The sequence below is a fragment of the Triturus cristatus genome, chromosome 9, assembly GCF_964204655.1.
Source record: "Triturus cristatus chromosome 9, aTriCri1.1, whole genome shotgun sequence".
NCBI lineage: Eukaryota > Metazoa > Chordata > Amphibia > Caudata > Salamandridae > Triturus > Triturus cristatus.
The window spans coordinates 620,958,660-620,985,533 of NC_140592.1; the positions used below are offsets into that span (position 1 = coordinate 620,958,660).

Consider the following 26,874-nt stretch of genomic DNA (forward strand, 5'->3'; position numbering starts at 1 on the left):
TGATCATCGTGCACTGTTAGGGGTACCTCTTCCTACCGAGAGGCTCCTCTCTGTTACTCCCCATTCATCGGCTGTTTCCTGTTGGCCCTCATTGCGGTGGTCCAACTGCCCTCTCCACACCTGGCCCCAACCGAAGGCATCGCGGCACCAGGTAGTAGCGAGAGAGATTGACTGGGTTGAAGGAATGCTTCCAAGACAGTTCAGAAGCGGGTCAAGAGACCACCAGACTCCGTTGTGTTCTGACACCTGTGGGTGAACTTCCCAAGTGGCTGCCAAACTCCCTTTGTTTACTTCTACCTTCTGATTAAAACTTGCTACATATCTCCACCTGCTTCCTGAGCACCCAGACTTAAGTGTGACTTCAGCAGCATGTGGCCTAGTACTCGGGAGGCAGGCTGGTTATCTTCCATCCAGGGGTATTGGGCAATCGGGGTGAACCAGAAGGTGGAGGAAGGCTGGGACCACGGAGTCTGCAGGGTGTTATCCATTGACCTGCTAGGTACCAGTAGCACAGCATTAGGGTGCTGAATGCGTGTGTGTGTAAGAGCATTCCATTTAGACTGGGCTGATATCTATCGCACCGTGTAGCAGTGCTGACTGAGTGTGTGTGAGTGGGAGTGATAGTCTGAAGTCCTCCTGTGATTCACAACACCGTCCAGCAGAGCAGCTTTATACGTTGATTTCATGCCAAAAGCAGAAAACATTTGACTTTGGGTTTAACCGCATGGCTCCGGCTTGCTGAGCTGCTAAAAAGTGTTCTTGTTTCATGTACGGACATTTCATTGATATCTCTGTGACCCGGGGTGTACCCTGTAACTGTGAGGGACTGTATTATCAGGATTGCTATGTTGGGCCTGAGGTGGAGAACATGTCACACCGCATAAGGGTGCGCTCTCTCTCTCTCTGTGGATGGTGGTTAGATTAGGAATTGTCCACACTGTTCACACTATTGATATCATAACAATGCGAGTGGGTGTAGTACTGCTTGTAATATTTCCAAATGTCTTATGCCCGAAAGTATATGATGTTCATGTCATAATGATTGAATATGTGTGTTGAATATAAACGTTATTTACATACAGCCTATGTGAAGTCTCTTTTGTGATGCTCAGTGTATTTATCGCAAGTGACTGCTGTGCCTTTGCTTTACACATTGCCTTTGAGGAAAACCTGACTGCTCAGTGCCAAGCTACACAAGGGTGAGCACAGGTTATACAGTGAGTGTAATCACCCGCTCTTGATAGGAGTGGCAGGTTCTGCCTGGCTGGGGGCATCCCTTCAGCCAACCAGAAAGTGCTGGTTCCAACACTCATCTGCTGTTTGCTGAGCTGTGGCTCAGAGATATAGACCTGCTGCAGTTGATACACCGTTTCTTTAACTTCCCTGGAGAGTTTGGTTGTCCCACCTCATCATGTAGGAAACAAAATCCTGGATCCTTTACCTCTCAACCACCAGACATTTAATCAATAAAGCTGGAGGCCATTAGAAAAAGTCCCTTTTCACTGGGAGTGTGGGCTTATGCTCATTAACTACCCCTTGCCTTTTGGTTCGCTATATGTATACCCTCTGGTCTGTGGTAGATTTAGGGACACCTAGCATGTTGGTCAATTTCAGAGACCGCCTTTCAGAACTATTGTAGGGAATCTGCTCAGGAACAGAACTATGCTTGGGACCATAGAACATCAGATGGCAGGGACTGAGTCACCATACCACCTCAGTAGCTACGAGCCCGAGTCCGACTGGCTATAGTGCCTCACTTGCCCTCCTAGCCTTTCCAGAGGGACTAGTGATTTTGCACCCCAGAACACAACACTCAAGGCCCTCTCAGGGATCATGGTAACAGTACACATCCTTTTGCTCCCTCACTCTTACTTGTCCACAGTGAGATAAGGAGACATGAAGGAAGTTTACAATGTTTATTCAAACTATCGTGCTCTAAGATGCAATAATTGCGCCACAGTTAGAAAACAAATACATATCAATAATATCATCTGCATGATTAATAAACCATATACCATGGAAAACCCTGTCATGCTATCAGACAGATCTGCCTAACCCCTCCAGTACTACTGAAGCAAATTGTTTATATATTATAGACCCCTGGGTTTTGTGGCGGACCCTGTGCCTTAACATACATAGGTGGATGTTCCACATCTCAGAGGACGCAGCACTCTTGTCTCAGGATCTTCGCGCTCTGTGTTTTTCCAGATCCTCTGTCCTATGTTATATGGCAAGATGTGTGTATTCAAACACAGCAGCTGCATTCCTTTATTCTGTCTAGGTGCTAGTGTCTGACCAGAGATAATAACAAGGTGCAATATTGTTTGACCTTGCCTGGGGCATTCAGACTAAATCCCAGGACAATAATAAAATACAAAACGTGCTAGTACCGTGTGAAAATATAATGTGGCACAAAGGCAAGCGTGATTATTCAGTAACGTGTGTAAAACCCAAGTGGCCTACAATGTGCATAATTAGACTAACACAGGCAAAACGACAATAGGCCATGTGAGAAACACACAACAGAACCAGTCTGATGTGGACAGGGTGCTTTGAGGCATATCATGAAGGCGGGCCTCAATTTGCAGATTCAATTGCCATAGCAATGGGCTCCTCTGATTCTCTACACCATAATGGCTGGCTGTGATCCACTGGCTTCTAGGACAATGCTTAGGCCACTCTAATGGACATGCAATTCAATGGATGACATCTTCAACCAACCAATCAATCAATCAATCAATCAATCAATCAATCAGTCATTTGAAAAGCGCACTTACATACCCGCGAGGGTCTCAAGGCGCTGGGGGGGGGGGGGCGCTACTGATCGAACAGCCAGGTCTTGAGTATCCGCCTGAAGGTCAGCAAGTCTTGGGTCTGTCGTAGGCTCAGTGGGAGGGTGTTACATGTCTTGGCGGCGAGGTGGGAGAAGGGTCTCCTGCCGGTGGTGGTTCTTCGGATGTGCGGGACGGTGGAGAGTGAGAGGTCGGCGGAGCGTAGCTGGCAGTTGGGGATGTAGAAGGAGAGCCATCTGTTGAGGTAGGCCGGGCCGGTCTTGTGGAGTGCCTTGTGTGCGTGGACGAGGAGCTTGAAGGATATCCTCTTGTTGACGGGGAGCCAGTGCAGGTTTCTCAGGTGGGGGGTGATGTGACCGTGGCGTGGTACGTCGAGGATCAGACGTGCCGAGTCGTTTTGGATGTGTTGTAGTCGTTTAATGAGCTTGGTCGGGGATCCCGCGTAGAGGGCGTTTCCATAGTCGAGTCTGCTGCTGACGAGGGCCTGGGTGACTGTCTTTATTGTATCTGTCGGGATCCATCTGTAGATCTTGCAGAGCATGCGGAGGGTGTTGAAGCAGGAAGAGGAGACGGCATTGACTTGCTTGGCCATTGAGAGCGTTGAGCCGAGGATTATTCCCAGGTTGCGTGCGTTGTCGGTGGGTGTCGGGGCTGCCCCCAGTGCTGTCAGCCACCAGGAGTCATCCCAGGCTGAAGGGTTGGAGCCGAGGATGAGGACCTCCGTCTTGTCCGAGTTCAGCTTCAGACGGCTGGTCTTCATCCAGTCTGCGACGGCCTTCATTCCTTCGTGGAGGTTGGCTTTGGTGGTGATGGGGTCCTTGGTGAGGGAGAGGATCAGCTGAGTGTCGTCGGCGTAGGAGATTATGTTGGGGTCTTGCTGTCGGGTGACGTGTGCAAGCGGGGCCATGTAAATGTTGGACAGCGTTGGGCTGAGGGAGGATCCCTGGGGTACTCCGCAGATGATCTTGGAGGTTTTGGAACGGAATGGAGGGAGGCGGACGCTCTGGGTCCTGCCGTAGAGGAAGGAGGTGGTCCATTCCAGAGCCTTGTCTCGGATCCCTGCGGCGTGGAGGCGTGCGCGTAGTGTGCGGTGGCAGAAGGTGTCGAAGGTGGCGGAGAGGTCTAGGAGGATGATTGCTGCGGTCTTACCGTTGTCCAGCAGGGTCCTGATGTTGTCGGTGGCGACGATGAGGGCAGTCTCGGAAGGAATACTGTCAGTATTGAAAAACTTAAGGCTTCTCAATGAGTTTTCAATTCGGACAACATGAGACAACACAGCCCTTGCAGCAGCAGAATCCTTTGGTTACGTCATTTATGGACCAAGGAAATCACAGCAACTCTCTTCAAATTCCATATTGTCTACTCCAACACCACATGGGAAACCACTGTAACTTTCCCTCAAGTCACATGTATGCCCTATGGGAGGCCGGGTTTCTCTCTTTCTACCAGCCTAGCAATGGACCAATGGATCCTTCAAGTGGTATAGAGGGAGTATTCATTCCATTCCAAGGGACTCCACCCACCCAACAATCCTTCCCTTTGCAAGAACATCTACGTATTCTGTAGCAGGAAATGGCAGCACTACTGCAGAAGAGAGCAGTAGAGCTGATGCCAGAGCGAGAAGATTAGGTAGGGGTGCTACTCTTGGCACTTCTTAGACTCCAATAACAGAGGCTGTCTTCAGCCAATTCTAGATCTCAGGCTCCTGAACTTGTTCTTTTGAAAGGAGAAGTTTAAGATGTTGTCCCTGGCTCAGGTCTTCTTGGCGCTGGAAGTGTAAGACTGTGTGGTGTCCCTCGACATGTAGGACGATCTTGCAGGCACATTAGACGCATCTTCAATTCATCGTAGGGTCAACCCAACACCAGTTCACCACACGTCTGTTTGGATTCACATCAGTACCTTGAGTCGTCAAAAAGCTGTAGTCAATGGTTGCACTTCATCTCAGGAGGTGAATAATTGTTGAATTCCCGTAGCTGGAAGACTAGGTCATAACAGATGGTGTTGCACCACTTGCTGACAACATCATCTCTGCTTTTTGAGTTAGTTTTTTCCATCAATAAGCCCATATCTCATTTACAGCCTTTCCAGCTCCTCTTGATCATAGCATTTCTCCTCCCCAGGAGATCCATGACATTCAGGTTATGATTCTGATGTTTCAGGAGACTGCTCTGATTCCAGTCCTGATGGTTTTATGCATGCTTGTCTACTGGCTTACTGTATCCTCCCGATCATGTTCGCACGCTGGTATATGAGGGCTATCCAGTGGTGCCTCCACAGGCAGAGGTTCCAGTACAGGGTAGGCTTGTCAAAACTATTGTGATTTTCTAGTACACTGTGGCAGGTGTAACTTTTTGGTTGATGTTCTGCTATCCACCACCAGCCATATCCATGGTGGTGACAAATGCATCCACTCTTGTGTGGGGTGCTAATCTGGAGGAGCAGTAGATCAAAGGCCTTTGGTCTCCGGAAGAGCAGGAACTGCATATCAACCCTCTCAAAATTAGGGTGATTTGGCTTGCATTCAACGGCTTTATCCATACCCTTCATGGCCAGTCTGTCCAGATCTTGATGGACAATATCACAGCAGTGTAGTATGCCAGCAAGTAGAGTGGAGTAACATCTCACCTTCTCTGTTGGGAAGTGGTGAGGCTCTGGGACTGGGCGCAGCAGCATGGGATTTGGCTTGTCACAAACCATCTGACGTCTCTTTGAACATCAGGACTGACAGACTGAGGCAGCGTCATCTTGCACATCATGAGTGACCTCTTCAGCCAGAGATGATTCAACACATCTTTGTCCCGTGAGGCACCCCTCCAGTGATCCTCTTTACCAATCACGAAATGCGCATTTCCCAAATATTCTGTGTCTTCCAGTATCCATTACAGGTAGCCATGGGAGATGTGTGTTGGTTGAAGCAGAGTTCCATTTCTCTATGCATTTCCTCCCATTCTCTTGATTACTCAAGGTCTGAGGTAGGTTTGCATTGCTCCAGACCGGCTAAGGAGAGTGTGATACAAAGAACTTCCAGGCCTCTCCCATTGTCTGCTTCTTCATTTTTAACCCAGAGTAGACCTACTCTTCCAGTCTGAGGGGTAAGTATTGCGTCCCAACCTCCAGAGCCACCACCTTTATGACTGAAAATTGCGCAGGGACATCTGGGTAATTTTCGGCATCCACCGGAAGTGGTCGACAAGATACTTTCTGCTCATCATCCTTCCACAAAATCAGTCTACCTTGGGAAGCAGAATAGGTTTGTCACTTGGTGTGCTCAGCAGAATGTAGATTGTTTAACATTCTATTTAAAGTTCTTCATTTTATGCCATTGCTACCCCAACACTTCAGTGAGGAAGGCACTGTCAAGTATTATATGGTGGCGTAATCCGCTTTCTTTCACCTTCCAGATCACACATCCTAGTAACAGACAATCATTTACTTTTTGGAAGGGTTAGTTAATCTTTTTCCTCCCACATTTTTGATTATGCCTTAGTGGGAATTGAACCTAGTTTTAACCTTTTAAATGTGGGCTTCCTTTGAGTCCCTCTAAAGTTGTCAATTACGTATTTTAACTTTCAAAACTGTTTTTCTACAAGCCATTAGAGTCCCCCCACCATTTACATGCTTCTTCTTGGACAAACTGGTATTCCGGTCACAGCTTCCTTTCTTCCCATGCTGGTGTACTCTTTCTGTCTTGGGCAAGCCATTACCCTTCCCTTTTTAGGTCGAGGGACCGTCCGGTCTGCCGAAGGTAGAACCGGAAGTCCGGAGATTTAATGTTTCTTAGAGTGGCTCTTTAGCCCACCTCTCTTTTTGCTTCTCCTCCATTGGCTGGCTTCCTAAACGGAGGCCAGCCATTGGAGGAGAGAGCCGTCCCTCCAAATAGGCTCCGTCTTTTTCAGATTCGGGGGCGTGTTCCGTGCTGTTCTTTCCACTTTTTAGCCACGCACTTTCTCAGGCGTGTTTTTCTCTCCTCCAGCCAATGGCAAGAGGAGAGAAAAAGAAACACGCCCCCGAATCTGAAACCGCCGCTGCGTTGATCCGAGGCATTTCTGCTTCGCCTCGGAGAAAGGCGGTGGTGTCTCCTACCTACTTCCCCTTTGCGAAGATCACTCCTTTGCTTGTAAGTGTGTGCTAGTCTGTATTGCTCAACAGTCAGAGCATTTCCACAGCTGCGACATACAATACTTGAGCGCTTTGGAAATTGTCCATTTTTAATAGAAAAAGGGCACTTCTTCAACAAAAAAATCCCTTGCCAGCGTTTACCCATTTCATTAGTCACTCCGTTTGATTTGGCTGGCAGAGCTGCTGTTCCTTCTTTTAATTGGACTCCGTATCTCGCTGTGGCGATTGCTCTCCTTGAGGGACGGGGGCAGACGAGCGGTATGGCAAATACAAATTCTGTTTCTGAGTTCCTATCTCGAGGGTGCCGTTTTCGAGCTGATTAATGAATAGGCCTCCTCGCACATATGAATGTATAGGGCTCTCGCGTATGAATGAATGGAGCTTTGCGCTAGCCTTCAGCGGCTCGGACACTACAAAGTTGGAAATATATTTACCCATCCACCGTTCTATTCCAGCCATTCGCGCTTCTCCTGCGCCAGGTAGTGGCTCAGCACCCCCGCCAGTCTGCGGGGGGGGGGTCTCTGCACAGCCGCTGCTCCTCTTGGCCAGAGATCCAGCGAATGCAATGAGCGCCACCACCCGGCCCCAGCTAAGGCCGCCCTCGTCGCCCAGGTGCTGGGCCACCCGCTGCAGTACGAGGACGGGCTCGGTCCCACCGGCCTCCAGGGCACAGCAGGAGTCTCGCTGTGGCGATTGCTCTCCTTGAGGGACGGGGGCAGACGAGCGTGATGGCAAATACAAATTCTGTTTCTGAGTTCCTATCTCGAGGGCGCCGTTTTCGAGCTGATTAATGAATAGGCCTCCTCGCACATATGAATGAATAGGGCTCTTGCACATGAATGAATGGAGCTTTGCGCTAGCCTTCAGCGGCTCAGACACTACAAAGTTGGAAATATATTTACCCATCCACCGTTCTTTTCCAGCCATTCGCGCTTCTCCTGTGCCAGGTAGTGGCTCAGCACCCCCGCCAGTCTGTGGGGGGTCTCTGCACAGCCGCTGCTCCTCTTGGCCAGAGATCCAGCGAATGCAATGAGCGCCACCACCCGGCCCCAGCTAAGGCCGCCCTCGTCGCCCAGGTGCTGGGCCACCCGCTGCAGTACGAGGGCGGGCTCGGTCCCACCAGCCTCCAGGGCACAGCAGGAGTCTCGCTGTGGCGATTGCTCTCCTTGAGGGACGGGGGCAGACGAGCGTGATGGCAAATACAAATTCTGTTTCTGAGTTCCTATCTCGAGGGCGCCGTTTTCGAGCTGCCTCGGATTATATCTCTCTCCTTGCAGCTATTCCCCGGATGCCGGAGCCATAATTGAATCCGGCTTCATTTGGTTTTGAAGATGCCACGCTCCGAAAGGTGCAGGCCGGAGCTGCGATAGAGAGCTCCGAGTCACTGGGCTGCTTCACTGAGGCGGCTCGAGCCAGCCTATAATGTGAAGTGCGCAACATGGGTCCCTTCTCGAACATCACAGTAAGAAGCACATTCGCCTCCATCATCAGTGTGCACGCGGCGTCATTTTTGTATCTCTCCTTTTCTGTCTAAACAGGTTGACATGTTTTTTTCTCTTAGATTTGCTTGTTTCGGGATGCTCCGTTTGCTCCGTGTAAAAATATAAGTTACCACCTTTACTTAGGGCCAGTACTTTTTCAAATCCTTTATTTTTTTTCAACACAAAAAGTAAGTACACACACTTTTTGTTTGTGTTTTTCAACGTATCGTTTGCTACCAAAGTTTAGTGACCATGTTAGTTTAAGTTAGCACCCTACTTAGTGATGCTTATTTGATTCAACTTGCATCCGGCTCCTTTCACTCCATTTATCCCACTGTCACTGGTAACCTGGACCCCTATCCTGCACAAGACTCCAGTGACTCCAGTAGGTTCAGCCCTGCAGCTGCCTCCCCTCCACCCTCGATCAGGCTCATCTCCTTTGGAGCCAAACCCTATTACCTCTCTGGCCCCTTAAGCAGCTCCACCAGTGCATCATTTGACTCCTCTGGCACCAGAACTGACGTCGCTATAGGTAGGTAATAGGTATCACATATGCAAAAAAAAAGCTAATGCCAATAGAAATGACAATGCCATTTATTTAGGGATACAAAAATGATAAAAAATGATTAAAAAAAAATGAGCAATACCAATAGCTCTACCTATAATATTGCCGAGACCATTGCATTGTAAATGCTTGTTTTATTCTCCACCTCATTCCATCGAGGTGGATAGTCTGAATCGACTTGACTCTAGAGGAGCTGCCAACCTTTACCTCGACTGCATAAAAAACTTTCAGGCTGGATGATGAGGCATTGTGGACTATACTGGCTGCAAGAATGGCAGGGGTATTCAGAAGAGGACGTTATCTCATTGAATGAGTCTCTGCATCAATATTTGATATGCTTTAGCTAAGAAAGAATCACCAGCTGACATCTGTCAAGCGGAAATATGGGCTTGTCTTCACATCTTTGCCAAGCATTATTGAATAGATTGTGAGGTGAAAAGGGGGTTGTCATTTCACCCATTCAGTGTTTCAAAATGACCATCTATCTTAAGGTGCGGAGGGGAAAGGGGGGTGCTACTTTGTGGAATCTATTCAACAGGCAAGGAGTCTACAAATAGATGCACCCATCAGAAGAAAAACCTACTTACCGCTGGTAACAATCTTACTGGTGGCTACTGTACCTGCTGAATCCTCATCGACCCTACCCTCCTACCTTTTCTGAAGGATGGTCCTATGAGTCTATATAAGGTTTTAAATAAGATTTTCATTGCACTGTGTCTAATTGGCCATTCCCTACCTGAGCCTCGAGAGTCACAGGAAATAATCAAATAGGAAACTGACGTTGGTACAATGGGGTGGGCATTTTGTGGCTCTTACTACGTCACCTCGATGCCATAACAGATGTCGACATGAAGCCAGCACTACCTAGCAGTTCAGATGAGCTGTGAAAGAATTCTGGATCCAGTCTAACACCTGTGGATATTCAATATTCAGTTAGACTGCAAATCCATCATAAAGATGGTTGCAGAAGGTAAGAAACATTTTCTCCTAAGCATAAGTGGTAGCAGTATACAGGATGGAGTTATTAGAAGGTTTATTTATTTTTAAAGTTTTAATAGCGCAAACATGACCACCAAGGGTATCAGAGCGCTTTACAGATTATGCATTACGAAGGTTATAAGCAAAACAAAACAGAATAAACAAGGCAACAAAATCAAAGTCTAATTGCCAAACATTATCCTGTGGGAAAAACAGACACAAAGGAATCAACAGCATGACAGGGTCACAATCTAGAATTGTCAAAGAAACTCATGAACCAGGTGGCTGGGCCGGAGTCAAATGGTATGGACCCAGAACCAAATGAAGGAGCCATGCTAAGGAAGAATTTTCTTCATCAAGAAACCTTTGACTTCTTTTTTAAAGAAGACCGTGGAGGGGTTCACCCTGACTTCGGGAGGAAGGGAGTTCCAGATCCTTGGAGCCATCCCTGAGAAGGTTCGGTTATAGGTCTTTTTTTCTTGAATTGTAGTGGTTTTAGCAAAAGGGTGCTGGCACTTCTGGAGGCTCTAGAACCGCAGGAGAGCTCCAGTTTCCGAGCAAGGTACAGTGGGGTCTTGAAGTGGATGGCCTTGTGAGCCATACATGCAATTTTTAACTGCCTCTGACCTTCATATGGAAGCTAATTCAGGTCCCTCAAGTCCGGAGAGATGTGGTGGAATTTTTTTGTGCCAGTTAAGAGATTAGCAGCGGAGTTTAGGGAAGCCCTAAGAGGTGTTGTCCTCACTCTAGGCAAGCCGCAAAGTGTTGCACTACCATAGTCCAGCTTTGAAATCACTAATGCTTGTACTGCAACCTTTAGGTCATGAGCAGGGAGAAAAGGTTTGAGTTTCCTGGGTAGGCTGAGTTGGAAGTTCGCTCCTTTGGTGAGGGAACTGATGTGCTTCTGCATGTTCAGGCTTTTGTCCAGAATGATACCCAGAGAAGATGCCGAGTCCACGAGGTGCGGTCTACAGTTAAGAGCAGTCAGCTGATTCAGCCATTGTTCCATGACAGGGGATTGGTTGTGGTGTGAGATCAGTAAGAATTCCATTTTAAGAGCATTCAACTTCAGGTGATTACTTGTCAGCCAACTTTGTATTTCCAGCAGGACTGAGTTGAGGAGTTGAGGGACTGAATGTCTTAGGGGGAGGCGATCTTCAGGTATAGTTGTGTATCATCCGCGTACATATGATAATGAATGCTGGATGATTTTAGAATTCATGTCAGAGGCTCCATGAATAGGTTAAAGAGCGTGGGGGACAGTGCTGAACCTTGGGGAACCCCCAAGGTGACTGGTGCAGGATGTGACAAGGAGTGGTTTACCTTGAAGCTTTGGGCTCTGTTGTGAAGAAACAAAGAGAACCAGTTTAAAAACGGCCCAGACAGCCCCATCCTGTGTTCCAGGAGGTCAATTAGGTGATCTTGTTTGACAGTATCAAATGCTGACGAAAGGTCATGAAGGATCAATAGGCATGCTTCATTATGATCCAAAATTCTAAGTGCATCATCCACAATGTGTTTTAGCGCAGACACCGTACTATGACCTGGGAGAAAACCAGATTGGCATTGGTCCAGGACCTGGAAGTGGTCGATGTGATGACAGAGTTGGGCGAGCACACATTTCTCCAGGAGTTTGCTAAGGTGGGGATGTTGGTGATTGGACGAAAATTAAGAAGGTCAGAGGGATCAGCATTTGGTTTCTTTATGATCGGGGCAACCTGACCTGATTTAAGGCAATCCGGAATAGCACCTTGCATAAGAGAAGCATTGACGATTGTTGTCCAGAGTGTTAGTAAGGAGGATCTCACTTCCGGGAACAGGTTCGATGGCAAAGAGTTGTTGCAATGATTGGAAGGTTTCAAGGGTTTTTTCCCAGATCACTGAAAAAGACAAACGCCATATGTATGCTGCCTGAAGTGAGGAGATAGAAAACCATGCATGCAGATCTTCTCCAATTCATTCTCTTGTGGTGGGAACTCGCTTTATGTCGAACTACATCAAATGTTCTGATTAACAGGCACATTCCAATCCTGATGAAAGGTAAGTAAAAGCAATGTACTAACTACAGTTGTTTTAAAATTGCTGCATAATATATTTCTCTCATCATACAATTGTCTTATAGAGAATAACTTTGAATAGCACTGTTTATTTTTAATTGGTTTATATTTTCAATACAATTTTCACGGGAAATAATTGGATTAATATTATGAAAACAAAAAAGGAATTATTCAATGCATATTTCGGTATGACATCCCAAGGCCCTCCCAGATAACCATGCCTTTTTCCCAGAGTATATAGGAAAATGGACATTCTAGTCTCTTTGAATTCAGACCCCTATCATGAGTGAGCTTTTTTTTATCTGATCTGAATAGCTAATGAGCATTAGGAAGATGGACTGCATCTCTGGAATTGCTTGTGCTTGCATCTTTGCAAGGAGTCTAGTGAGTGAGAAGTGGGTCTGGTGTTTCCATCCAATGTTTGATTTGTAGCATCAGTTTTATTGTGGCACTTTAGAAAGAAACAAAGATTTATTGACCCCTGGCGTGCCCTTTACAGCTTTAACCCTTTATGAGGTTGCAGGAATGAGAAAAAAGAAACATTGCAGTATAATGACAAATTATGGGGTGACTCCTTGCTGCAAAACAGAGGTATTCATCATAGGAAAATATAGCGTGGCATTGTAACTGTATCTATTGCTCTGGGACCCATATTATGACAAAGAGATACTTGACATTAAAGAACATGCACCTGAATTCAAGGAGGCTGTTGTTTGCCCTATGTGAATGTGTTTGTACGTCCGTCTGGTGTCTAATGGACATAAGTGGTCACAGTGTCAGTGTGCCATCTGAGCATGCATGTTGTTAATGCTGGGGTGACTGAAATACATAAGTGGTGCGGGTTTCACTGTGGTACATCCTGTAAGTATGCATGGCGTTTTTCATCAAATGACAACACCACCAGGGCAGTGAATATACGAATGCAGGGTTAAGAGGTTATGTATGGTGTGGTGCCTCTTATGACAGGAGATCCTCAGTAGCTATCACTGCTCCTGTGTGTATGTTGAATGTTGTGAGTGCCTCAGATGATAAATGATGACCTTACTATGAGTAGATATGAATACGCGCTACTACATTGATTTTTCACGTCGAAGTTGGTGGTCCTTCTGAGTTTGTATGCGTGCTCCTGGGGCGGCGTTTTCATTCAAAACGTCATCAATACAATTGGTTGCTGCACTTCCTTCATGGAATGTGTCCCCCTGGGCACAGCTTTGATCCTGTAGGGATTTTTTAGGTTGATAAATATTCAAGACGACTCGTAGTCGATTAGATTTCAATTCATGTATTTATTCATACATTGTGAAATTTCGCAATAATTGGTTGATCTTTAATCTTTGTTTTAATGATACATGGACTCTCTTATCCAATGCATTTCGGGTATGAATACCCTTCGTCAGTGATCGGTCCTATGGTAAAATGTAAGTAACATGAAAAACTATGCACCGTGGTATCTATATATATCATATAGTAGATTCTCTCGTATTAACAAGTATACATTGGTGTTCGGATATAAACAAAGTATCATCTATTGGTTGCCGCGAGAATTACATGTGAGGATTACACTGTGATGTAAATCTCCATAAAAACAGCTACCCATGTTTAATCCGCACATGTAATTCTCGCGGCAACCAATAGATGACATTTTGTTTATATCCGAACACCAACATCGCAGAAGCCATTACAACACATGCTATTACAACGCAGATACCATTGCAACCCATACCATTACAATGCATTTTTAGGTAAGTATAATAGGTAAGTTTTTATTTTGTAATATTTATATTAAAAATTGATATTAATTTATTGTAATATGTAATATTAATATTACTTATTTAAAAAATACTGGAGTGCGACACCGGCCCTCTGTCAAAGGAGGTGAGGGAAATAGGGGTTTTGGGTTGTGGAGTGTATTCATTGTTGGGTATTAATTTTAATACCTGGTTATTCAATAATTTTAATTTTTTAATATTGATGTTATTGATTTAAAAAAAAAAAGTAAAAAACATTCTCTTGGGGATTTAACACCCAACCTCTGGCGTGAGATGTGAGGGAAATAGGAGTTTTGGATGGTGGAGTGCATTACTACTCGGGTATTAATTATTAATACCTGGATATTAATTTTAAAACAATAATTTTATTGTAACATTTAAAAAAGTTGTTTAGCATGGAGAGATGTGCTCCCTATTTAGGTGCCGATTCCGATCCTGGAAAAACCGGGTATGAACCGTCGGTCGGAGCGTTTTCTCCGTCCGACTCATACCTGGGAAAAAAACATTACAAACATGCAAGTACGATTCGCACGGAAACACCATTTCCGTACGAATCGTAAAAAAAAACACCGACCGACGAAAATATACATACAAATGTGATCCGGGAAAGCGCCGATGTGATGTCGGGACGCATTCAGGCTGCGTTTCACGAACCAGGAAGTACGATTCGAACCGACAGCAGTCCGGACGGCAATATTTTTACGGCACCCAAAAAGTGCCGGAAAAGCGAAGTACGAATTGGGGGACCGGTACGCGCCGTACCCCCCCAGCCCCCTGTATGTACGCACCGTCCCCCCCCAGCCCCCCGTATGTACATGCCGTCCCCCCCAGCCCCCGTATGCATGCGCCGTCCCCCCAGCCCACCGTATGTACGCGCCGTCCCCCCCAGCCCCCCGTATGTACGCGCCATCCCCCCCAGCCCCCCGTATGTACGCGCCGTCCCCCCCGGCCCCCCGTATGTACGCGCCGTCCCCCCCAGCCCCCCGTATGTACGCGCCGTTCCCCCAGCCCTCCCCGCGGATGGACGCGCCGTACCCTCAGCCCCCCTCCGTGTATGTCCGGTGCGGAACCCCACCCCCGAATGTACGGAGCGGACCCCCACCCCCGTATGTACGGTGCGGACCCAGGGATCCGCACCGTACATACGGGGGTGGGGGTACGCTCTGTACATTCAGGGGGTGGGGTGGGGGTCCGCACCGTACATACGGGGGTGGGGGTACGCTCTGTACATTCAGGGGGTGGGGTGGGGGTCCGCACCATACATATGGGGGTGGGGGTATGCTCCGTACATACGGGGGTGGGGGTACGCTCCGTACATTCGGAGGGTGGGGTGGGGGTCCGCACCGTACATACGGGGGTGGGGGTACGCTCCGTACATTCGGGGGTGGGGGCACGCTCCGTACATTCGGGGGGTGGGGTGGGGGTCCACACCATACATTCGGGGGTGGGGGGTCCGCACCGGACATACACGGAGGGGGGCTGGGGGTACGGCGTGTCCATCCGCGGGGGTGGCTGGGGGGACGGCGCGTACATACGGGGTGCTGGGTGGGACGGCGCGTACATACGGGGTGCTGGGTGGGACGGCGCATACATACGGGGGGCTAGGAGGGGACGGCGCGTTCATACAGGGGCTGGGGGGGACGGCGCGTACATACGGGGTGCTGGGTGGGACGGCGCATACATACGGGGGCTAGGGGGGACAGCGCGTACATACGGGGGGCTGGGGGGGACGGCGCGTACATACGGGGGGATGGGGGGACGGCACGTATGCGGGCACATGTCTCCATGGTTGCTATTGAGGTTCGCTCCGTGCGGTGTTTTTTCCATACGGTTGTACAGTCGGACGGACGGGATGGATCGTACTTGCGCGCTCGGACTTCATTTTTCCGATTCGTACATAAAATCGTCCGGGGACGTGTCGGACACTTTTTCCGACCCGAGGACGTGTGGGGGAATTTTCCCAATGCGATTCGTACTTGCCAGTTTGTACGGTACTTGTACGATTCGGACGGAAAAAAATCCGGATACGATTCGTACGGAGAAAATGTTTCCAGGATCGGAATTGGCCCCTTAATTTTAAAATAAACAGTTATTGAAGAACACACATTTAGAAGTGAACACAAATATATTTTTTGAAATAATTTTTAGGAACAGGCAAAGCATACATAAACAACTTTATTTAAAACAAATATTTAATAGTGCTTTAAAAATCTGAAAAAATCTCTAAAAATATTTCAGAGTAGAAATTATTTTTGAAAAATAAATTCTTTCCAAAAGAAATATATTATATTTAAAAAAAACTGAAGTGCTTTCCTACGTTTTTCAATTGAAATCAATAGGAGAAATTGTGTTTTTTTCCTTTTTACTGTCAGGGTTCACGTATGCGGTTGTAGTCTGTTTCTACATCAATGGGGTTATTTATTTGTTTAAAATTTTTGCAATGTGTTTTTTAACACTGTATACCATATTCCCACACTCAAAACACGTGGGAGTAGGGACAAAATGGATGCCCTGGAGTGGCTATTGGATTTTGTCAACATTTTTGATTTTTTTACTGGATGTTTGATTTATGCAGGATATTTTGACTATGTGTGCCTTTGGATTGTTGAGTTTTGTGACATCGCTTGGAAGGATATTGATGGGTTACTATTCTCTGGACAGTGGATTGGATAAATGGATTTGTTGTTGTTTTTCACCCCAAAAAACACATCTTTTCTGGATTTTTTAGGGGGAGGGTTTTTCAACTGTTGTTTGGTATGTCTGTGTCATTTTTGATAGTTTACTTTGGGAGTTGGAAACCTTCATGGAATATAGATTTGATACTTTGGCTGATTGGAGTGCTCAAGACTCTCAGTGAAGAGTTAAAGAAAGAAGACAACTTTAGGTAAGAACTCTGACATTCCGTTAATTAAAAAACAAATTTAAGAATTGCCAATCTAATTTTTCAACAAAAAAAGGCAAAACAGGCAAGTAAGATAGAATAGGTCTTTGTGTTTGTTAGAAATGTAGTATGCGTACAATATTGTCTAGTTAGTCTGAAGCCACCATCAACAAAAACGGTTGAATTTGACCCAATCTTGTCGCTCTGACATTTCTTTTGTTCTGTTTGAAACACGTAGGTTCAGACTACCTGTCAATGATTGCGCTATTCTAATTTCTTGGAAACTTTGCTCCTTCCTCAAAATTTCTAAGAAATGATAAAAGTTTGGGTGAGGATTTCGGACTGATTTGTTAAAGGAGTTTTGAAATCCCTCTATGGCATCATTAATCTTTGCACCACCCTCTAAGCAGGTCATGTAGCAGTTCCACCATTCAACAGGACACCTTGGCTTCCTCTTGCGACCTGACCTGCTTAGTTGCCAAATCCATGCGTCCTCAAAGTAATTTAGCAAGGGTGGGAATTTGTCATTGTTAGTTGTAAAATACTCATATTCAGTCATTGATGTGTAGAATTCATCCACATTCTCAGGAGGTACAAAGGATAAAGCAGTTAGTTTCTTTCATTCATACTGCCGTTTATTGTCTGAAATGTAATCCTCAACTTAGGATATTATTTAAATTTTTCTCCAATAGGCCGATAATAAGCAGCCGGGGTCGCTGGAGGTAAGAGAAGTGGGGCCGGCTGGCAGAGATTTCGAGAGATGACCACAAGGGAAAATTAAATAAATAATTAATCCCCCCCCCCCCCCTTGGTTATCTCTTGAAATCCCCCCAGCCGCCCCCACCGCTCTTACCTGCAGCGGTCACAGCTGAGGAAAAGTGAAAAAAACATTCTTGATTGTGGGTATTGGGATATAATTTAATAATGGTGTTAATCATGGGTAATTCAAAATCAGTGATCACTTTTCTAGGACTTTTATTGAGTGTTTTAGATTTTAACACTGTCAAAATTTAGTGTATGGTGAGGTTTGCTTATCATGGAGTAAACTGTACACTAAAGGAACTGTAATGTTATTGATATTGGCATGAACAGTGTATATTTGGGTGAATGGATGGGGTGTGGATTTAAAGGTCCCATTCATCATCCAAATATCACTATTCTCCAAAGTTACAAGGTTATGGGGTGTGCTAAAGATGAGTATCCTTTTCTGAGGGCTTATGTTTTCATGCAAAAGAAAGGTTTTATTAGTTATGGTTAAGTAAGTTCAGGGGGAATGTAAATGTCTGCGGTGTTACAAGTTATGGGTTACTTGTCTGTTTTTTCTTTGAATAATTCTGCAGAAGTTAGGAAATGTGGTCATAGAACTTGCTATATGCTTAGGGTTGTTTTGGGCTACCTCCCTCAAAACTGAGCCACTGGCTTCGTTGGAGGTGGATGCAAAGCTTTGATTGATGGATGTTCTCTCATGCCTCAATCTCCATTGCAGAGGCAGAGTGGTTATGCTCTTTTGTTTTTTCAACAGTGTCACCAAGAGTAAGTACTCTGCCTGTGCAATGGGATGCATAATACTGCACACACCTCCAATGACTCCTGGGCTCAGTTAATTTCTCTTTACAATAAAGGTAGCCACCGTACTTTAGCAGTCAATTGCCTCTGTAAGATTTGATGTAGGTTGCCACTCTTTCTGTTGCCATATTGTATTTGTCTGTTAAACAAGGGAGAAAAAGTAATTTTGTGTCAGAGTTTGTAGAAATAAAAATGTTTTTTATTTATATCCTGTAAAGAAAATGCGGTTATTATTTCTTGGCTGCCTATTGACTTGTCGAAGAACATGTTCTTTATTCTATTGCTGGACTCTGATTTTGCCAACTATGATTTTGTACCGTGATTTGTAGTTGACGCCTATGAAAAGAAATAGGGTTCATAAATAGTTAATGTCTGTGTTTTTACTGTTTGTTAGTTTCTTTGTTTGACAGGTTGTCCCTTTTAGTGGTTCAGTACTGTTTCCAGTTGATATTGTTGAGTTGGATTACTCTCTTCTGGGGTTTGTTGGGTTGGTCTGTAAGGAAAATGTGACATAAACAGAGATATTCAAGTTGATAGTTATCTAAACTACAGCCTGTTTTTAATCTGTTTTCTTTCTATTTTAAACTGATTATCGTTTTTGTTTCTTTCTGGGTACTTAAAGGCATTTTTTGGTTAGTTTGGGTTGAAAAATTAAGTATTGCAAAGATTTTACCTCTCAAGGTCTTTCACTTTTTAAACAAGTGCTGGTGTAGATAGTTTTGAGTCCTGTTGATGTTTTTGTTTTGTCCTTTTTGATGGGTAAATTGCAAGTCCTGTGAAAAAAAGTATTTCTGTATGTGTTACTGTAAATGCATTACATTTCTTGACCAACAAATAATTAATATCTGTGTTTTTACCTTTGTTAGTTTCTTTGTTTTACAGGTTGCCCTTTTGGTGGTTCAGGACTTTTTTCATTTGATATTGTTGAGTTGGATTACTGCCTTCTGGGGGTTGTTGGGTTGGCCTGTAAAGAAATGTTTACGTAAACAGAGATATCCAAAATTAATTGTTATCTAAAGTTGTAGTGAATCAGCCACTTTTGTGGTCTGACACCCTATGATGACCCTCAATCACCACCATTCTGTACTGAATTAAGTTTGTTCTGTCTTTTAGTGGAATAGTCTTTCCAAGAATAGAAGGTATGGGATGTTGAGGTGCAGTCTTGTGGGTGGTGGTGCACACATGTGTTCAATGTTGTATACTGAGGGATTAAGTGTATAATGTTATTTGGGTTAGGTGAATTATGACTTTGACCTATTGGCTTTGACGTGGTCTAATGTCATTCTGCCTTCTGACTTTACCTTGCTTCAAACTTTTCTTTGTGCACAGTGGTGCTTGTAAGTTGTGTGGATGAGAATTATAGGTGCTCCTTTGACATGGTCTCATGTCATCTTGCTTTTCTGATTCCATCTTGCTTTGGGCCTTTCTGTGCATGGCTTAACTAACTCTGAAGCCATTTTCTGTGCCTGCACGAAGCTGCAGAGTGGGGAGGGCATGGTCTGCTCTTTTTTCCTGTTTTTCGCATTTTACTGACTAGAGACACCTGGTTCTTATCAGAGGAATGTACATGGTTTGACTCGTAGCCATAGCGAGGGCCTGATCAACCCTTTGCTGTGACCTTGAAGCAGGCTGGTACGGGCTCTCATGAGAACTAGGGGGCGGAGTTTGCTAGAAGCTTCGCTGTGTTTGAATGTGTATTAAAAAGGGGAGCCGACACTGGCCTGTTGGATGTTCATCCGTGGAGCAGACGTGTTGTCACGGAAAAGTGGTGTCACCTCTGAGCTTTCGCCCGGTTCAAGCAATGGACTCCCCTTGAGCAAAGTGGGGTGAAATGATGGAGCATTAGGTGAGGTGTCTCTGCTACTAACTGTATCTTGATTATTTTCTGAATTCTTTCCTTTCCTTCTTATTTCTGATTCTTATATCCATACATATATATATTTCTACATATATATATATATTTGCCTTGATTGTATGTTCAATCATATTATTGATATGTTAGTCTGCTATGTTAGGTGCATTTGGCTTACTGTGTGGTGCTATTTACAAATAAATACATCCCAGATATACCAATTCGTCTTTTCCTTGTAACAGGAGGTGTGGACTCTTCTTGGCCAAGTATTCTGTTGTAGAAGGATGGGTGAATTCGCTTCTAGCAGGTAATTGTGTTATAGGAAGTTGGTCTAATCTAATCCTGGCAAGTGATGTGCAAAGTCTGAGTATATATTGTTTTCTTGCCTTGCCTTTGGGGCAGTGTTGAAAGTTTGCCCACCTTAGGAAGTGCTGTGTATATGTTATATTCCATACGTTTGGAACTGATATTCTCTCCCTGGGAAAGTGACGGTACATTCCTTGGTCCAGGGGAGATCTAAGATTTGTCATTACAAAAGAACAGACCTTTTTAATTTTTTTTTGCTTTTTTTAAAACTGATGTTTGTTTTTGGGTACTTTAGAGAATTTCTTTGTTTAATTTGGGTTGAAAAATTAGGTTTTGCAAACATTTAACCTCTCAAAGTCTTTCACTTTTGAACAAGTGCTGGTGTAGATGGGTTTGAGTCCTGACGATGTTTTTGTTCTGTCCTTTTTAATGGGTACATTGCAAGTCCTGTATAAAAAGTATAATGTCTGTATGGTTTACAGTAAATGCATTACATTTCATGCCCAATAACTGACAAGCACTTTCCCTGAGGCAAGCACCTGGCAGAGTTGGAATAGTTATTTTGTTCCCCACCACTGACCAGCACCTTCCCTGAGGGAAGCACCTGGTAGAGTAGGAATAGCAATTTTGCCCCACCACCAGTGACCAGCACCTTCCCTGAGGCAAGCACCTGGTGGAGTTGGAACAGTAATTTTGCCCCCACCACTGACTATGACCTTCCCTAAGGTAAGCACCCGGTGGAGTTGGAATAGTAATTTTACCCCTCCACCACTGACCAGCACCTTCTCTGAGGTAAAAGTTGCCTTTTTTTTCCTCAAGATTTTTGGTTTGTTTATGACCAAAATCTGTTAATTTGTTAGAAAACTGAAATTAATATTAGGTTTGGAAATTATTGGCGTTCTTATGTGTTTTATGTTAACGTTTCACTTACTTGAGTCAATAGGTGGCAGTGTCTATATAGAAAACTGTTCTTTTTCTCCTCGCACCTCAGCAGCATGTGGTCACCAGGGAAGTCAGTGTTCCACTGAGCACAAAATGGCGGTTGGCTGAATTTATACGTTTGTTTGAAAATTTTTTTAAAAAATATATATTTTGGAATGTATTTTGACGCATTTCAGAATGTTTATTTATTAAGTATTGTGAAAAAAGAGGGTTCTTTTCGTTACTTTTTAGAACAAAAGCCATTTTGTGTAGATCATGGCTGTACTGGCAGAGTGAAAATAGAGGAAGGACACCAGTTTTGTTGCATTTGGAATGCAAATGCTGATTTGCCTATTGTCAGTAGTGTTGTTCCATCTGAAATTTTATTGCTTTTGAGAAACATTTGACATCATGAAATGTTTTGCAATTTAGACGTTTCTGTTCTGTAATTAAAAAAAATAAAATCCACCATTTTTGGTGGTTATTAAAAACCATATTTCATAAGTTTTGTAACATGTGTTGTAATAGCATGTATTGTAATGGAATGCATGGTAATGGTATGAGTTGTAATGGCACTTTTAATGTACCTCTATGGAGATACGTTGTAATGGTAGTGTTGTAAACAAATGTGTTGTAATGGTAGGTGCCTTGTAAAGCCCACATTGTAAAAGCATGCGTTGTAACGTCATATATCCGAAGCAACCTGGTGTGTACTTACTCATCCTAAACCACCTTTTACCATATTATTAGACTTTCCTTTATTTCTCTTAGATTTTTGCATTAGAAGGTCTTTATTTTATCTGAGTCTGAAATCTATTTATATTACCAGATGATTCCAGTTCTCTTCTATGGGACCTACTCATCCTTTCCTCAAATCTTTTCTTGCTGTGAAAGATGGCAGTTATGCACACGCTCTGTATTGGTTTTCCCTCCACCTGACAGTTGTGGAGGGTAAGGGCAGACAAAATAGGGCAATGGTTCATAGCTCTCTGGTAAAGAAAATCTAGTTCCCCTTAGTGGTCTTCCTGATGCGGACCAGGCTAAAGGCAGGCTCAGTTGAGTTTCCCCTTGTATAGTATAGGCACCTCTGTCCTGATAATGAACCATAGAAGATTTTCTATCCTTAAGAGTTTTTTGGTAGGTTAAGGGAATTCCTACAAGGGGAAATAAGGCCTCTCAAATGCAAATGTTGAGGTTAGATGTTCATTGATGTCTTTACTAAGGGTAAGGCATTATGTGCGTAAGGGACCTACGCGGAGAGGCAAGGAGATGGAACCAATCTCCGCACTCTCTGCATAGTTCCGTTACGCACATCCTGCCTCCCACCCGCAGTATTAAATACATTAAAAAATAATTTTTTAAATAACCTTACCTTATCGGCGGCGTTCCCGGGCTTCCATCGTCCTCCAGCGCGTCTTCTTCTGGGAACTGCGCATGCACGGGAGCCCGCCCATGCGCATTCCTGCCGAGGAATGCGCATGCGCGGGCTCCCGCGCATGCGCAGTTGCCAGAAGAAGACATGCTGGAGTAGGATGGAAGCCCGGGGACGCCACCGATAAGGTAAGGTTATTTAAAAATTGATTTTTTAATGTATTTAATACTGCGGGCGGGAGGCGGGCGGCCATGTTCTGTTATGCCCCGAGTGTGCGGAGATTTGCCCTGTTTCTCCGCCTATTATCGCGGAAGGGCAAATCTCCGCACATTCCGTGGGCGGAACGGAGTTGTCTGCCCACCCTTAGTCCTTACACATACAGCACAGATCCATCCCCTACTGGAGCTTCCACCCCGTCAGAGAGACAAATGAAACAGCATCATCTATATCATTTTTACTGAAATCAACTGAAAACAACTTGTTTACTCTGAAAATATTCTATGACAAAGTCAACATTTATGATTGTCCTGAGAAAGTCGCCTTTATTAATGAAAGGTTAAACAAAAGTGAAAAATTGCTCTCTGAGCCTAACACACATCGTTGTGTATACAAAACAACTGCTCACATGAATGTCATTTTAGTTAATATCATTTTCTCCAAGGGTGAGATCTGTCAAACTTTGTACACATGTATATATAGGGGGTAGTTCTAAATAGCTAACCTGAATAAAAGGGTGAGAGCTCAGGTACATGTATAGGATGTAAAGAGAAGATGGGTTCTCAGGCTTGTGCGAAATTTAAATTCTGCTAGTGCAATTTGGGTAATTTCCGAAATTTTGCTTTACTCTTGTTAAAAAAAAAAAATTCCCCAAATCACACCATTGCGAGTAATTATGCACCATACTCAGTACAGATTTACCGCAAACTCATGGTAAAAATATATAGTGACAGCACAGGAACAATGCAACATGAGCAGATGTTGAACAGTGTGCTTTTGTTTGAATGTGTCCCCGGGTCAAAAATGTATACAATGACTCGTTTCATGCTAAAATATCGCATAAAATTATACATTTGCATTTCACATAATTATGTGTAATTTAACATCATTTTGGAATATTTTTGATAATTATTATGCAAAAGCAAAGCTGATGTTGTTCCATAAAGAGATGTCTTGAGTTTCTTTCTGAATTCCAAGAAGGTGGGATTTTTTTCTGATGTTGAAGGGGACATTCTTCCGTATCTTGGATGCATAGATAGAGAAGGCTTGCTTTCTAGTCCTTCCTTGCCTTCATTTCCTATTTTCACTCTGGTGATGTCTTTGCTCCTATTGTGACATTGTTTGCCCCAGATGGTTTGCTCTAGATCAGGTATGCCTTTGACTCAAGTGATGACGCGTCAAGTAATTTCAATTTACTATTAAAATTTCATAATGACAATAACATTAACTTCATAAATATGCTGATTATAAATACACTGAAAAACTGGTTTAATTTTGAGCATTTATGCAAGGTTAAGCTTATATGCGCTTTGATGGATGTAGGCATGATTTTGTTTCATTTGTTTAACAGATGTGTCTCCAGCCGGGAAAAACAGCATTGGCTGATAAGTGCACAGCTTTTGTTTGAGGGCAAAACAAGCTTTCTTCTACCACTTCAAGAAGTCTAAAATTGAACAAAAGGCATCTAAAAACATTTCAGCAGGTAGCCAACCTAACCAGTGTAATTTGACAGAATAATTCCTTAAAGAATGTACATAGGGCCTGATTCACAGAACTAACTTAAGACAAAATCCTAAACTTACTACTATTTACTCATTTTGGTATTCACAGAAGGCACTTACTCATTTTGTTATTCACAGAAGGCACTTACTCATTGATGAGTGAGTGCCTTCTGTGAATACCAAAATGAGTAAGTGCACTTACTCATTTTGGTATTCACAGAAGGCACTTACTCATCAATGAGTAAGTGCTTTCTGTGAATACCAAAAATGAGTAAGTGCCTTCTGTGAATACCAAAATGGTAGTAAGTTTAGGATTTTGTCATAAGTTAGTTCTGTGAATCAGGCCCACTGATTCCATTGGAGAATTTCACGTTGATCATGCCATTCTACGAATTTTTGATCAATAACCTACTATCCTGTTGATACAGCCTAGGAAAATTAAAATGTAAATTTTACTAAAACTTATATATTTTTAAAATCCTTTAAAATGTCAATGCTCCAATTCAGCCCAGTGGTTCTATCTATCGTTTGCATCGTTTTTATGAATAGTGACACTTTTATAAAAGTTAGTAAACTAGAAATTGTCTTGGGAAAAGAATCATGCACGTATCATGCGTAATAGCCACTTGGGTACAGAAGTATTCGAAGTTTATCATGAAGCGTGGCTGCCACTTGCTTCCTAAAATATTTGCGCAGCATTGGGCTATTTGGGTGGAGCTCCCGCACATGCAGGTAATAATCATCCCCATTGCTGGAGGTGAACCCACACTCTTCGCAGACGAATATCTTTGACCGCCTTTCCCGGTAGGCGTAGGCCTGCTGAATGCTGTGGATTTTCTTCAGATGGGACTCCAAGGAACAGCGCTGAGTAAAAGCCTTCTCGCAGATGTGGCATTTATATGGCCGAATTCCTGCAAAACAGAGGAACAGTAACATTAAATGGTGGACTGCTAAATTGATGAGTTGCACTTTATTTTTATCATCTACCAAGAGAAGGTTATTTGAAAACCTTCATTCTTTATAGAATTGTGAAATAATTTTATAGGAGCTAAGTATGATACGTATGATACATTAGCATTATAGCAAGATACTTATGAGGTGGAACACACCACATAAATAGCTTTCACTCGAATGTGCTGCAAAATTGCTTTCCATTCCAAAGTATTTAGCCAATCTGGCCACTTAATGTTGTGGTACATTGCTGCATTAATCCATCAATCATAGGTAAAATTATTGTTGCACGTTGACCTTTGTGAGCTGCGGGTGCAATTAACAATCAATAAAACCTCTTAGCAGGTTGAGATTCCACTGCAAATATCTCCTTCTCACAGAGAGCCTCCATAGTTTATTTCAGTTTCTGAAAGTCGTAATGACATTGCAACAGTTAATAAAACTGGTTATCATCTGTTGTCATGTCGTAAAGGCCTTCCAGGCCATGCTGCTGGGGCTCCCTGAGAGCCTGCCAGCGCAGCTCTGTTTGTCTTCTTTGACTGAAAGCAGAGCTGCAGGAGGGGGAAAGAAGGCAGAGAAGGTAGTGGGTTTTGGTTAAGGATAGCAGTTAAGATATTTATTTTTCACATTTGTGTCAGGGAGGAGTGTACATGCTATGTTTAGCTCTCCCATAATCTTTGGCCCCTGCGCATTAGATGAAGGCAAGGGAAAGATGGTTTTGGGGCCATGCATGACATATCTTATACATAGCTACGAATTGAGTTATGGGGATGTTTTTTACTTCAGGGTTCTGAGTGACATCCTAGACAACTCAAGCTTTACTGTCGTCTATTTAACGTCAGTCAGAACCACTCGGGGGAAAATATCCCTGTAATTGATTGTTACCCATCTATAATTCCATGTGTAATCCACAGGTACTGGGATTAATTTCTACCAAGCGTGACTCAGTCTTGCGCACCACCTCTGTGCTTTGTTTCGGCTTTGAATCTTGTTAATGATGCATGCAGTTTCAACTAATAGAATATGCCCCTCTCTCATGGTATTTACATTTGCACATAGCAAACCCTGTTGTGACTCCTAATGCTGATGTGGTCCATTTTATGGTGAACCTAGAATATCTAATAAAGAACCTAGAAATTGATACTTCTGGATCTTCCATGTACAGGAGGATATCATCAGCAGAGAGTGATGTTCTCTCATCCCAGTAATCTACCCATTTGAGTCCCCTAACAAGGAGGTACCTCCTCATCCAACATGTCAGTGGTCCTAGAGTCATGGCCCCACCTAAGATCACAGACACCTGACAAGACTCTCCTTACGTTAACTCTAGCTACTGGTACAGTGTACAACAATCTAAACCATGATATAAATGACAAATTCAAACTTATTTTTTCTAAAATCAGAAATATAAAAGACCAATCAAATAATTAAAATGCTTTAGCACCATTTAAGGATACAACCACTACCTATAATAAGTTCACACAATTTAGTAGTTATGGCACAGATACATTGCGCAAGTCACAAGTCCAATGGTATATTCAAT

General features: G+C 43.9%; 1 protein-coding gene across 1 annotated transcript in view; it reads right to left on the reverse strand.

Annotated features, from left to right (window-relative positions):
• Nucleotides 1-24,736: 24,736 nt before the first annotated feature.
• The window catches only part of LOC146798400 (putative transcription factor Ovo-like 1), a 40,031-nt gene continuing 37,893 nt past the window's right edge, over nt 24,737-26,874 (reverse strand). Inside the window, exon 3 of the mRNA XM_085627958.1 lies at nt 24,737-25,291. Within this exon, the coding sequence (XP_085484084.1) occupies nt 24,990-25,291 (302 nt within the window). The 3' untranslated portion in view covers nt 24,737-24,989. The remainder of the gene's footprint in view (nt 25,292-26,874) is intronic.